Source organism: Falco biarmicus, chromosome 3, assembly GCF_023638135.1.
Source record: "Falco biarmicus isolate bFalBia1 chromosome 3, bFalBia1.pri, whole genome shotgun sequence".
In the NCBI taxonomy this organism is placed as follows: domain Eukaryota; kingdom Metazoa; phylum Chordata; class Aves; order Falconiformes; family Falconidae; genus Falco; species Falco biarmicus.
Window position 1 is genome coordinate 107,138,810 of NC_079290.1, and position 13,042 is coordinate 107,151,851.

The window sequence follows — 13,042 nt, forward strand, 5'->3', positions numbered from 1 at the left end:
GCATGTCTTGTCAGCTTCACTTTTTCATGCATTGTTTCCAGTTTACATTGCCAAAGGGAGCTACAAGCCACCGAAATACTATCCACTGAAGATATTCCAGCTAATTAATTCATCACTCAGAAAAAACATCTCTGCTAACCAGCATCGGGAGGCAGCTAAAAATGCAACAGTCAAATTTAAAAACAGGCAGGTTTGCATTCTTTCAGAAAAGTGTTAATTTTCATCAGCTTAATTTTCAGACTAAACCAGATACCCATTATCTGTTGGGGCCAAGAAGGGCTAAGAATAAGCAGTCTGGGTTCCCACTGCATTTCAACATGAGAATCTAGAAGCAGGAGTGCAGTTTCTGCGTACAGCTGCTTGGTTTTATATGTGAAAAACCTCCTTATGTTGGAAATACTTTACTTGTTGAACACACAGACCTTACATTCTCTCAGATACAACGCAAGACACGCAGCCAGGAACACAGCTGCATCTCTTGGTTTCTGTAAAGGCACCAATGTTACGATTCTTTGTTAACAAATCATGGATGATAGGCACATCATCTGTGGTTTCAAAAGCAGATAGGCGTGTATCTCCAAATAGGCTTTGAAAGATCTTTGAAAGACATTTTAAAATTCATATATTTAGCAAACCAACAACTGAAACATTCCCAGCCATGAGAGATTCTGTTGAAGACCAGAAGGGATCACAGGTCTTTTATGGGAAATGTGCATAAACCATTCAAGGCACAAGCCAGACAATGATTCAGAGCCAGTTTGTTACTGATGCAAACTTGCACTGTCTGAAGGTCTGGTAAATAAAGAGTACTCTTATATCATTCTTCCGATCTACCTATAAATTTTGCCATGTCCCAATTATTTGACTATACCATTTTTATTTATAACCACACAAGGCAACACATCAAGATTCTAATCAGCACATTAGGTGAGGGTACACTTTATATTTTTCCTTAACTGGGGAGTAGAAGTCAGTTTCCCCATCTATTTAAGCACATCTCCAGAACACGCCAGTCATTTATTCAAGTATGAATGTCACCAGTTACATGAAGATACTACGCTGTCCAGCATGTCTTGGAAAACAGTGGCAAGAGTCATAATCCTATGTTATCATGCAGCAAAACAGTTGCAATTTTACTGTACTTAATGAACACTGAAAAGAACAAGTAGTTCCTTCATGCAAAATAATTTATAAAACACATACATAAATTTCACCCTCCATTAAAATCACTAAGGAACTAATGGAGTAAAGAGATTGGGGTCAGGGGGTTAGTCTAGGTGTCAGTTTAAAACAGCCAAAACCAGGCTATGTTTTAATCATCTCTTCCTGCACATTAGAGGGTTTGCTACCAGTAGGTGAACACACCACAGCTAACTAACAAAAGCAGTTTAAACCTTCCTAAGGCTGCAAAGGTAAAGCTCGGCGTGCAAAGCCTCCAATCTAAAAATATGTGATGAGAAAATTTCAGCGATTCTACTCAGAAAGGTCCCTTCCCATGACTCAAATGTCACAGACTGCATACAAGCAAGGCCATAAGAAAGATTGATTCAGAGATATCCTTAGCGTATAAGGCAATTTTCCATATCTTATTTAGACTTGCTACAATTTTTGCCTTCCAATACCACCTAATTTAACTCCTAGTCTGCATCAGACTTGTACATGCCACCAACTACTGGAACAGATCAAACACAGGCCAGAGTAGTGACACTTTCTTTGGGGGTGGGGTGGTGTTTTGGTTTTTTTGTGGGTTTGGGGGCTGCTGGTGGTGTGTTGGGCTTTTTTTATTTTTAAATACACTTCACCCAAACTCTAGTCATCATACCAACTACACAGGAAAAAAGGGACTGGGGAACATACAAGCACAATTCCCTCCAACAAATGTAAGGAAAACTAGAAGTCCCATATGAAATCTTAATACAATAAAAATAAATTGAGAGAAAAAGACAGTATTTTCAGTACCAACCTACTAGATGAATGGATGGTAACCTTCCACTTACCTATTGTGATGATGTTTGCAGAGAGGAAATGGAAACTGTTTCCATCATGGAGCATGAGTTTTCTTTGTGTCAAATCTCCTGCTACAGGTTTTGGAGAAGTCAAAGCCATCTCAAGCTTTCAGAGCAGCCTAGAAACAAGTGTTTGCTCCAAGTCAAACTATCTCAGAGCAGATGTCTGCAGAAATATTCAGCTGAGGAATAGAAGTATCTTAGTAAAACCCAGAATTTCAGGATGTTGCTGGCTTGCTTCAGAAGTCACGATGAGTGCCTTCTCTGGAATTCCACATTCAAGAGACTGTCCTGGCTTAATCCTGCTGACACATATTCCACACATTGACGAACAGGATTTATAGCATCAGTGTGGAGAAGGAACTACCACTGAGCTCAGTCTTGATGGCATGGATGCAATGGCCCTTCCAGGAGCAAAATAGTTACATGTATTCAGTGTATCTTCCCAGGGTTTCTTGCATGTTGCGAACCTGGAGAAGACAATGTTTTTAAATAGTGGAAGTTGCTTTATCTGTTTATTACACAATACAGGAACATAGCTAGATTACAAACAAATGGGCTGACCTCAGCAGTTTCTTTTACCCAGATAGCTCCTGGCATAACAGAAGGTCCCGACCCTTCCCTCACCCCAGTATTTTCTATAATCACAGAAAACTGTGCTCTTGCCAGCAGCAACTTCTCCAGGAACCAAACAACTCATGCTTAGATTTAATTCTTTTTAATTTTATATATGTGTGTATATACACACACACACACAGAGATAGATACACATAAGTGAATGTATCGGCTATGGTTCTCAAAGCTGTCCTTTGGGAACTATCTGTGGTGACATTGGCTTGTTCATTCAGTTCTGTCTCTTACCCTTTAAAGTTCTTTTCTTCTCTTACATGCTGTCAACTGTCTTCATGCTGTATCTCTTCACTGATGGCTGGCATTGACCCTGCCTTTTCTTACTTACCTCCTGCCCACTGGACACAGAAGGCTCACCTTTTCAAAGCTTTCATATGGAGACCTTCCTCTGAGAATGAAAGTTGAAGGCTCACTCCAAAACAGCAATCATACAAGACAGAAACCTGGGATCCTACCTTGTGCTGGTAACTGTTTGAATCTATGGGAGTCTCCTTCAGTTTGTAATTACAAGTTGAGCTCTGAAACATTGCCCTAACATGTTTTGTTGTGAAAGCACAGATCCAGTTTGACATTATTTTAAAAGAGAGAGGGCAATGAGGCATCACTATTAATTGACAGTGAGTAGAACTGGTGGGTTTGCAAGACATCAGTAGCAAAAAGTTACTGAGATGTTCCCTTTACAGCATCTCTCAGTCTGAATTCTCTCTGTCTTGGTTTTGGTCCCTCATTCAGCTTCTTTGGGAAGTCATTTCCTCTCTATGACTATCTTTTTACCAAGCCCCACCTTCTCCATTTCTATCTAGTCAAAATCTCCTCTGTTGAGACGGAGCATTTCAGTCAATGAAGCAATACCCACATGTGGAGCCAAATGCATAGCAATTTCATATATGGGAGAGCAGTGCTTAGCAATATTAATCCTGTAGAAATTCAGTATCACTAAAATCACTTGTCTCCAGATTTAAACAGGAAATATCTCAAATTGTAACCTGTGGCTCTGAAATAATTTTGAGTGTATCATGAGCAAAATTAATTTGGTGAAGAATATGTTCATTACAAAGCACAGCTAGGGTCACCAAAACTGTAAACTTAGGGCAGATTTCACAAACTGACTGGATTGAAAGGCAAGGGAGGTAAAAGGCTATTAAAGATACTTCGTGGCCTGCCCTCCCCCCACCAAATATACACCCTTGTATGTGCTGTCATCTGTCTCTAACTGTATCCTTTCATCATTGTCTGACATATACATAATTAGCTAAAAGAAAACAGAGCAAACATTCTGCTTTAGACTGAACAAAAACAATTAATACATTCCCACATATTCATTTTGTACATCCCAAAATAAATGATTTTTCCTTTAAGTTAATGTTTGAATTAATACGAAAAATATACTTACACAGAGAGAGAGAGAGCTGACTTGCCAAGGCTCAATTAAGCTTGTCTATCCTGGATATACTTTTCACAAGACCCTCTACTGAGGCACATGTGTGATTCTGACACTTTTTGAAGTCCAGCCACAACTCTTCAGCTTATAGGATTACTTGCTCTTACACGTACGGTGTGTCTTCCGTGACACTAGAAAAAAGGTAAGCATTCATAACTCTTTCTTGGCAAGACACACTGCTTTAATACTGGAGCTGCACCTCTTGCTGCAGTTCATTTGGGGACATTCCGGTAAAACTAAAGTTGTTTCTTTCAGCTTTTATTGATCTGGTAAAAAGACATTATGACTGCTACTACATCTTCAATATTCTACCACGAGTATAACGTAAATGGCATAGCAGCCTGCTGAACTAATACCATGCATGTCAAGGAGGAGTAGGAACAAGGCACTTGAAGCAAGCAGGTGTCAAACACAGTAGACACTAGACTCCGTGGCAGCACACCTGAGTTACCTACCAACAGAATTTGGGGGCAGATACAGTGAGTTGTAGCAAAAAGTTGGTATGTGTAAGAAACACCTAACAAAAGGAAGTATTAATCCACAACTGTAGCCTGCTATCATGACCACGCTGTAAAAGCATGTTGATAGATCTCTTACCTCACTCCTACTTTCACACGTAGCTGTCTACATGACAAGCCTTGGTTTGCTCCCTGGTTACCACTAACTGCTGTCTTACCAGCATTTATGGAGTTTGCAAACTGAACCTCACACCCTGGGTTAATTTCTCTATTCCATATAAGGCATCAATATGAGAAACTCATCCTACGGCTACTGGACAACTTGTGTCTCATAAGCTGTCTGCTAAATGCCGCTCTAACAGAAGGTTAACAGTGCCAAAATTCTCTTTTGAGTATATCGAGTCTATCTTTCTAGATACCATGGTTCTACTAGCCGTTTTAAAAAAATCAAGGACAAAAGAAACCCTGAAACCTTTTACCTGTATCCAATCCAATCCCCACACACATCTTACACCACATTCAACAGAAAATATCACCATCTAGCCATGGTGCTTTGCCCTCTCCTCTCTTCTCCCACCCAACTCTCAAACACAGAATTTTTGGAGGAATCTTGAATCCAAAGCAAATACTGAAGAGTTAGCCAAAGGAAAAAAAAAACCCACTTTTTTTGTGTGTCTGCCTTTCAGTGTGAAAGCTGTGGGGTAAAGTCGCTTCTGAAATTTAAGTATGCCTGTTTTAACTGTGAATGAACAGACACATCTGAAAATGGAAGAAAAACTTAAGTAATTTTTGTTTCTAGTTAGTACAGGTTCTTCTAATAATAACGTATCATGCATATCCCATTACCTTTATTTTTTTTAAATGAATTAAGGGTTCTCCCTTTCTGTTTGTATCCTCCACCTACCTATAAAATCCTACAGCTTAAACATAAGTCAGTTAGGAATAAGATAGTCTTGTTATCCCTATACACAGCACCTAGTACAAGTTTCCCTAAAAGGGTTCATGCAACTGAAATAATAGTAACATGTTTAAAAAAAATAATATAAACTTCAAAGGAATTATTCTAGTTTTTACACACAGAGCAACAGCATGGCAGCAAGGTGAAACCAAAGAAAACACCTACACAGCCAGGAAACAGTCATTGCACACACTAAAGTGTTTCTACATGTCAGTGACCAGAAGATATCTGCAAATATAGCTGCTGAAAATCAGTATTCAACTGTGCAAACAATTTACCAATAATCAGACTCCTCACCCAGAGGGAAAACCTGGTTTGCATTCAGTGTTGATCCTGCTTTGGGCAGCAGGTTGTACCAAACAACCTACTTTCTCAGGTCCCCTCAGACTTGAATTATTCTTGGAACTGAGACAAATTTATTACTTGAAGTACAAATTGTGTGATATTCATCAGGAGAATTAATGACCCTATAACCCACCAGGTCTTTAGTAAGTCCTTACATGGATGAAAACACAAGAGGAATCTTTTTTGTTAATGGCTTTAGTAGAGTTACCAGAGATGCCAAAGTTCACAAAAAGCTGAGAGACTCCTTTAATAGCATCTTATCCAGTGGTGATGTCATGAAAACACACAAATGTTGTAACAGTAAAGCTATTGTTATCAGACCAAATAAGCAATATTTGCTTAAGACTAAACCTTTCTGTTATTACATTTGTTATGGCTGCTTTTCCCATATATTGTTTATACTTTTCATTTATGTAAACTTTTTCTGAAGACAAAATATTCTGAGACAGCATAGCTGAAGAAAAGTCTTAAAATACCATACTGCCTTGATTGCTTACCCCTGTACCTTCCAAAACCAAAGCCAGGTAACCAATCTTCCTTGTCTAACTTTTCCATCCTACTCAATAAGCATCTTTAAAATTTCCTGAGTGTGAACAAAAGTCAAGAAATTTAGATTGAATACAAACAAGAAATGAAGTAGCTAAACTTAGATAGATAAATGCACATTTGTTCAGTATATTTGCTTTCACTGCACCTGCCCCTGATTTACAGTGAATGAGAAGAGACTCCAGAAGGTTTGGGGTTTTTTAGAACTTTAGGACAGAACCAGAACTAGATGTTAGAAGGCATCTTGGGCGTTAAATCAATTGTCCACTGAAAAAGCCAAAAGCAAGAGCATTTCTGGAGCTAACCCATTGCATACTCTGAACAAGATACTTCTAGAGATGACTGGCACAGCCTCACAGCAGGTGAGTTATCTGTCTGCTTTGGTCATCTGGGCAACTTCTCTCCTCCTAACCACAATTTTATAGCCACTAGCCACAAAGCACCACTTCTGGTACATGCACATTAAACGATTAACCCTGAGATTAATCCAGGAAGACACAGCTCATAGAACAGATGAAACTGTTCTAACACTGAGACAAGATCTATCCACTTCCTTTTCAGAAAGTTGAACTCTTTGGTAGTTATTTTGCCAGGCACTCTTACTCTTTGCTTTAGGGGTTTTCTAAGAGGTCATTTCCTTTGTTGTAGGAAGTTCAATCACTGTGACTCACTATACACAAAAGAACACATCCATGAGTGAGGAAGACTGAATAGGCACAGATGTTCATGCTGGTATATACTGGCATCATTTCAGTGAAAGCAGATGAGCTGTAATACCTTACATTATATGAGGATATGGCTCCTTGAGGATTTTATTGTCTTGAGTCATGTAAAATTCACATTCTTTACTCTTTTTTTTCTGATCTGAAAGTGAAGCTGTTGTGACTCAGCTGATCTCTAAATATCTTGTTTTCATGCAAAAGATGTTCTTTCTACACTCAGTCCCACCTTTTAGACCTTCTCTACAGGTCCTCAGACTTACCTTTCTCCCCTCCTTCAGCATAGCCATATTGTTTTGGGGTAGCAGGGGTGTGGGGGAGTAGGCCAGCCCCTCTCCCTGAATCAGCAAGCTGAATGTCCCCCAAAATCCTAGGCAGCCAACAGAAAAGGCACACAATTAATCCTTAAAAAAACCAGCAGTATTCAAGCTGGTATCTCAGAGCAAGATTCAGGGGCCAGACTTCCTATTAAAGGAAAGAAACTCAGCTGGCTTTCCTGGAAAATTTCTTGTGAAGGTTGTATGATGAAAAACATCAGTTACATTCTCTGAAAATATTTCACCTGTGTTATCCTAGGAAACACTCTAGCCTCTGAGAACAGCACTACTCACTGACAAAAGTCACAAAACAGCCAGAACAGAGCAACTGTATCTGTTCAGACCACATGAACAAGATCTAAACTGACTGCTCAGGTTAAGAGCCCTACCTAAGAATTATTGTGTGAGGTGCTGTATTTCCTTAGAAAGCAAGACTTAAAGCCCTAAAGGAAGGATAGTTATCACTTATGGACAAACAAAGCTGTGTACAGCATTAACAATCTTTTAGCCATTTTTACATCACTAGTATTAAAAAACCTAACTCCAGAAGACCTGCTTTCCCACCCCCTGCCCTGCCCCATTCAGAGAGGTATTGTGTGGCACCCACCAGAACTTAGACAAGCTCGGCTATCCTTCCAGAACAAATCACTGACTGTGGATGAAACATACAAAAACTAAGTCATCACTTAAAACTGAATAGTTTGATCAGAAAAAAAGATCAATAGGATAGAAGATCAAATAGAATAAAAGATCAAACCATTATCAAACGAGAGAAAAAATAGTTTAAAGTATTCGAATCTGAGACTTGGGATTTGCTTTTAAACTCTGCTGTGGTTCACTATGACATGCTGTTCATTTTAAAGAATGCAATCCATTCACTGGGCAATTCCATTTGAGATAACTTGCACGCCCAGGCATGTTACTTCATATCCAAAGCAACTGCAAAATGAAAGAAGTCTGTTTCAGTACTATGGAACAAGGGGGTAAGCCCACACCTTAGGGTGTGATATAAAATTCTTTTTCCCAAGGGACAGAGCATGCACAGAACCGGCATATGATAGAGAGTCCTCTGGCAACCAGTTCAGTTAAAAATATAAGAAGGAAGCAGAGAAAAAGGCAGTCAAGAAAAGAGGACATCAGAATATCTTTCTGGCAGCCTGATGCCTTCACCTTACACCCAGAATACAGTCATCCCACTTAAAAGGAACACTTAACATTTGTCAGCTTTTCCTCACCCGCCCCTTAACAGCATGAACTAGAGCCGCAGATGCAGGAGAGCCCTGCATTTTTGCTGAATGATGTAACTGAGTATTCCTTATGCAAGTAGGAGACTTATTATTAAATCCAAATAATTTATTTCAGGCTTATATTGACTGTGTCATATGACTTTAGCATTTACTTTACTAAACAAATCCTGAAGTTTCCAACAATTTCTATACATAGGGAACAGACTTGTTTGCAATCCCCTTCCCTATTTATCCTGAGTTACCAAAAACCCTCTCAGTTTCATAATCATTATGTGTTACTAGCCAGTTCCCAGACCTATCTGAAATGACAATGGAAACACAGCACACAGCAGCCTCTTGCTTCTTAAGAACATTTGCATTTCTTATTAGCAATGGAGAACAAGACATTTTTATTAGAAGAGCAAAGGGAACTAATTAAGCAAGGCTCTAAATCTCATCCAATAGCTTGGTTCAAAAGTACTTTGAAAACACAAGTTTCGTACTATAGACCACGAAAAACAAAAAGTCTCGGAGAAGGAATGGGGAGAGGAAGGTCTCCTTGTTAGGAGACAGACAGGAAGTGACTACTGCTGGAAAAGCTACGCTTTTACTGCATATGGGAATTTGTGAGTCATGTTGAAGAGGAGACTGATTAGAGCCTCCAATGCCATTTGTAATCAAGAGATCTATAATATTAATAAAGTTAATACTCTCAATTATGTTAGCAGTCTTGGTCACTCTCTAGAAGCCCATCTTTTTTTAATTTTTTTCTTCAACCTCATCTAAAGAGGCAGGAATTTCTTTTAAGAATAAAGCCTATGACCTCTAATCAAGCTGCTTTACTTCTGTACAGAAGTTTATTGCTGCACTGATCAATCTCTTAGATATTAAGGAATAACATGCTGGGGGAGTTAGAAAGGAGGTGGCAACATGAGTCCTTTACCAGGTCAGTGGTACATGATCAGCTTTCTCCTGAGGATGCCTAGTAGGGCCAGATACAAAAGCCTAAGAAGAAAAAGGACAGTAAGAGATAATATGAAATAAAATTAATATATCTTGTTAGCTAAATGGTGAGGTCAAATAGTAACAATTGTTGCTAGTGAAATGAGGGTCTTGCCCTATTTAAAAGCAAAGGGTTTTTTTCCCCCATCAGCCTTTTTCCAGCACATATTTATTGTAGTTTTCTACCACTTCTATCATTACTAAGACAAAATGTTTATAGTAGAAATTTATATATATATATAACCTCAAATTGGAACAATACGAAAAGCTAATCAAGGTAGTTAAAACCTTTCAGATGCACAGAATAGATCCAGAGCACAGGTTTAACCACACTGATGACTACATTTTTCCAATATAACACGGCCAAAATTCCCAGCGAGGGAAGGCATGTATGTAATACAGCATCTTTGATCTGTATTCTGATTTCACTTCTCTAACCTACTCTGGATAACTGGAGAGGGATAAAGCTTTGCCTGTGTTTGACAACTGAAAGCCAATAAGCAGGCATCTTACCACTGGAGAATATCAAGCACATGCACACACACTAAGAAAACAGAGCTAATTACATGCAGCTTTGGGAGAAAATTACACAAGCCCATTCAATGAAAACTGCAAAAATAGCACAATCTAATACTTGCTTTCTGTAAATGGAAGTCAAGACTATTGTCTTTAACTACAGCATAGCTCCCTCTTTATAACATTGTGCAAATACTCCACAAATCTACACCACTTCCAAACATTTGACTATCTTGAAAGCTTTACACAAAGTAGAAGCCAGTCATGACAGACTTCAAAACAGATAATAGAAGGACACAGAAATAACGTAATGACCTTCAATGACAAGGAGAAAGGTGACGAGCAGAGGGTGCAATACCAATTCCAAGCACAAAAGAGAATGACAGACTTCAGAAGAATTGTAGGGTTTCAAAATCCATTACAAGAGGATCCTCTCCAGTTCTCTTACAACTTGGATTGCTACAAAAATTTCACACCATAGATTTAAATAAGTGTAGATGCCCAAGTTCCTCTGCAATTTAAAGCAGCGTACATGCTCCTTTGAACATCTCAAATCTAATCTATTTGCACTGTCTTTCGGGTTACATGCTGCTTTTTATTAAGATTAATAACTGATCTACATTTAAGTGCCTTCTCTAAGAAACAGTTGAGCTGGGGGAGCATTGAATTCTCTTGGTTTGCAATTCACATTTAATTTACAACAAATACTCCTAGAAATGAGTTGGTGATAAAAATACTTTGTGTGCACTCTTCTAATGCCATTGTCTAAAAAGATCATCCTTCAGACGTTTTTCAAACCTCAGTAACTCATCATCTTGCACCTAAGGCTGGGCAAAGGTTTTCATCAGGATCTGCAAAGCTGGCAACATTTTAGTTTACCACAGAGTAAGGAACCTAAACAGAATCAAAAGCACAGGCGCTTTTCAAGTGCATCTTTCTTCACCCTACTGTAAGACAGAAAGAGAGTTGGTGGAAGTGGCGGCTACATGTATATACTGCAAACAAGAAAAACACACTTGGCAACTTAGAGAAGGCCATGTGTTGGTTTTTTTTCCCCAAACATCCAAACTGATTTCTTTAATGAATCTCCTTCTCCATTAGCAGGAAAGGGTCTGGGAACCACTCAACCCATTCTGATTTTGTCAAACAGAGGGCAGTGACATACACAAACACTAACTAGTGGACTTGCTACAAGGTAGCAAGTCTTTAGGGCCTAATACAGTAAATATCAAAGTGCAGCTCCGCTTCCTTCACCACTTTACTGTGGACTTAGGACTTTGTTAGTCAATAAATAACATTACTTCAATAACCTCATCTCATTCCAAATCTGTCTAAACTCACAGGAGGGAAAGGAAAAGTGGAATAGGTCACTTTATACTCAGGAGACAAAAAAACCCTATTATGTTATTTAACGAAGGATGATCCAAAACCAAAATAATTGACTGCAATCTAATGATCTGAGGCATACAGCACCAAATGCACCAAGTGGTTTCTAAGTGTAAACAGCACACACACCTCCCAAATCCACACACCACAGGCCAGCTCTAAGTGTGCATTACAGCAACTGGTAAACCCAATCTTTATCAAAGACTTTTTAACACAAGTCTTTGGGGCAGTTTCAGCCACCTGACAACCTATCTCCAGCCCTACTCACAGCCAGCTACCTCTGTACAATCCCATGTGGTCACACGCTTGACACCAAATCAAACAGAATATATTCCCTTAGCTCTTGCAGCAATCCCACTAGACAATACCAGCACATAACACATCCCAAAGTTCTGTTTTTTACTTTCTCCTCTGCAGGCTATATAGCTTCTTCTAGGCACCTCTACTGCATGCTTCCATGGTTTCCTCAGGCTCCATTCCTTACTTCTTTTTTTATTTTTAAAGTAGAACACATATTACATGTTTTCAGTTAAAGGCAGAGAAAACTTCCAGAAAATACGTTCCAGCATCTAAGGGCACTAGGAAATCTGGAATAACAGGAATAATAAATGGGGGGCAGAGCCATCTTGAAGGGGAGAAGAGGCAGGGAAGAGCTTCTTTTAAGTTCTTTTATAGTAACTAGTCCTGCAAGAAGAGCTATGAAGAGACATCCTCTTAATATCAGATTCAACACAAAAAGCGGTATTGCAAGTTTTTGCATAACGGCCTTTGGCAAACAACACCTGGAGGGGATGGGAACTACATAGTTTTTGCAGCACTTTCAAATTCTCCCAGGAATGTTACCATGTAAAGCTCCTTCACCTTCCCACCTGATTTCCCTCCTAATTTCTGAGGCAATCCAGAGCTCCCTGACAACTATTAAGATGTCAGAAGATTCTCCAGGAGCCATTCCTTAATTAAATGGAAACAAGCAAGGCTGAAATAAAAAATGAAAAAGAGCAGGGCCAGATCAGAACCAGGTATACAAAATTCAATCTCTCAAGTTGCATGCTGTATTTCTGACTCAAATGGATCTGAAAACCTCACCCAGCTAATGCTTTCAGGTCCATGGATATGGAGAAACTGCACGTCTAGAATTATTAAAGTGTTTATTTTAATGTTTACCTCATGCTTGCTTGAAATCCAGCCTCAGATAGATCAGTGAGGTCTAACAAATGAGATCCAAAGGCCTGCAGGCTAGCTTCAAGCAGCTAGAGGCTTAGGAACAAAATTCTTATATGGCTCTTCTCAACAATACAGCCTGATGCACTTGACTCAAAGAGTTTATTTTATTGTGGCCATTTTGCACCTGAGGAAGTTGTTCACAACATGTAACCTGAAACATCACCTCCCCATCCAGAGCCCTATCCTCTTCATTTTCTCATCTCTTAATTGAACACACTGAGATTTTTGTTCAATTACTATTTGAAAACCAAAGATTTTTTCAATTGTG

The 13,042-nt window shown here is 39.1% G+C and overlaps 1 protein-coding gene across 1 annotated transcript in view; it reads right to left on the reverse strand.

Annotated features, from left to right (window-relative positions):
• PLCH2 (phospholipase C eta 2) overlaps positions 1-13,042 on the reverse strand; it is a 121,752-nt gene that overhangs the window by 99,315 nt on the left and 9,395 nt on the right. Inside the window, exons 5-7 of the mRNA XM_056331286.1 lie at positions 7,367-7,473; positions 4,030-4,208; positions 1,998-2,476 (exon numbers count right to left, since the gene is read on the reverse strand). Of these exons, the coding sequence (XP_056187261.1) occupies positions 1,998-2,106 (109 nt within the window). The 5' untranslated portion in view covers positions 2,107-2,476; positions 4,030-4,208; positions 7,367-7,473. The remainder of the gene's footprint in view (positions 1-1,997; positions 2,477-4,029; positions 4,209-7,366; positions 7,474-13,042) is intronic.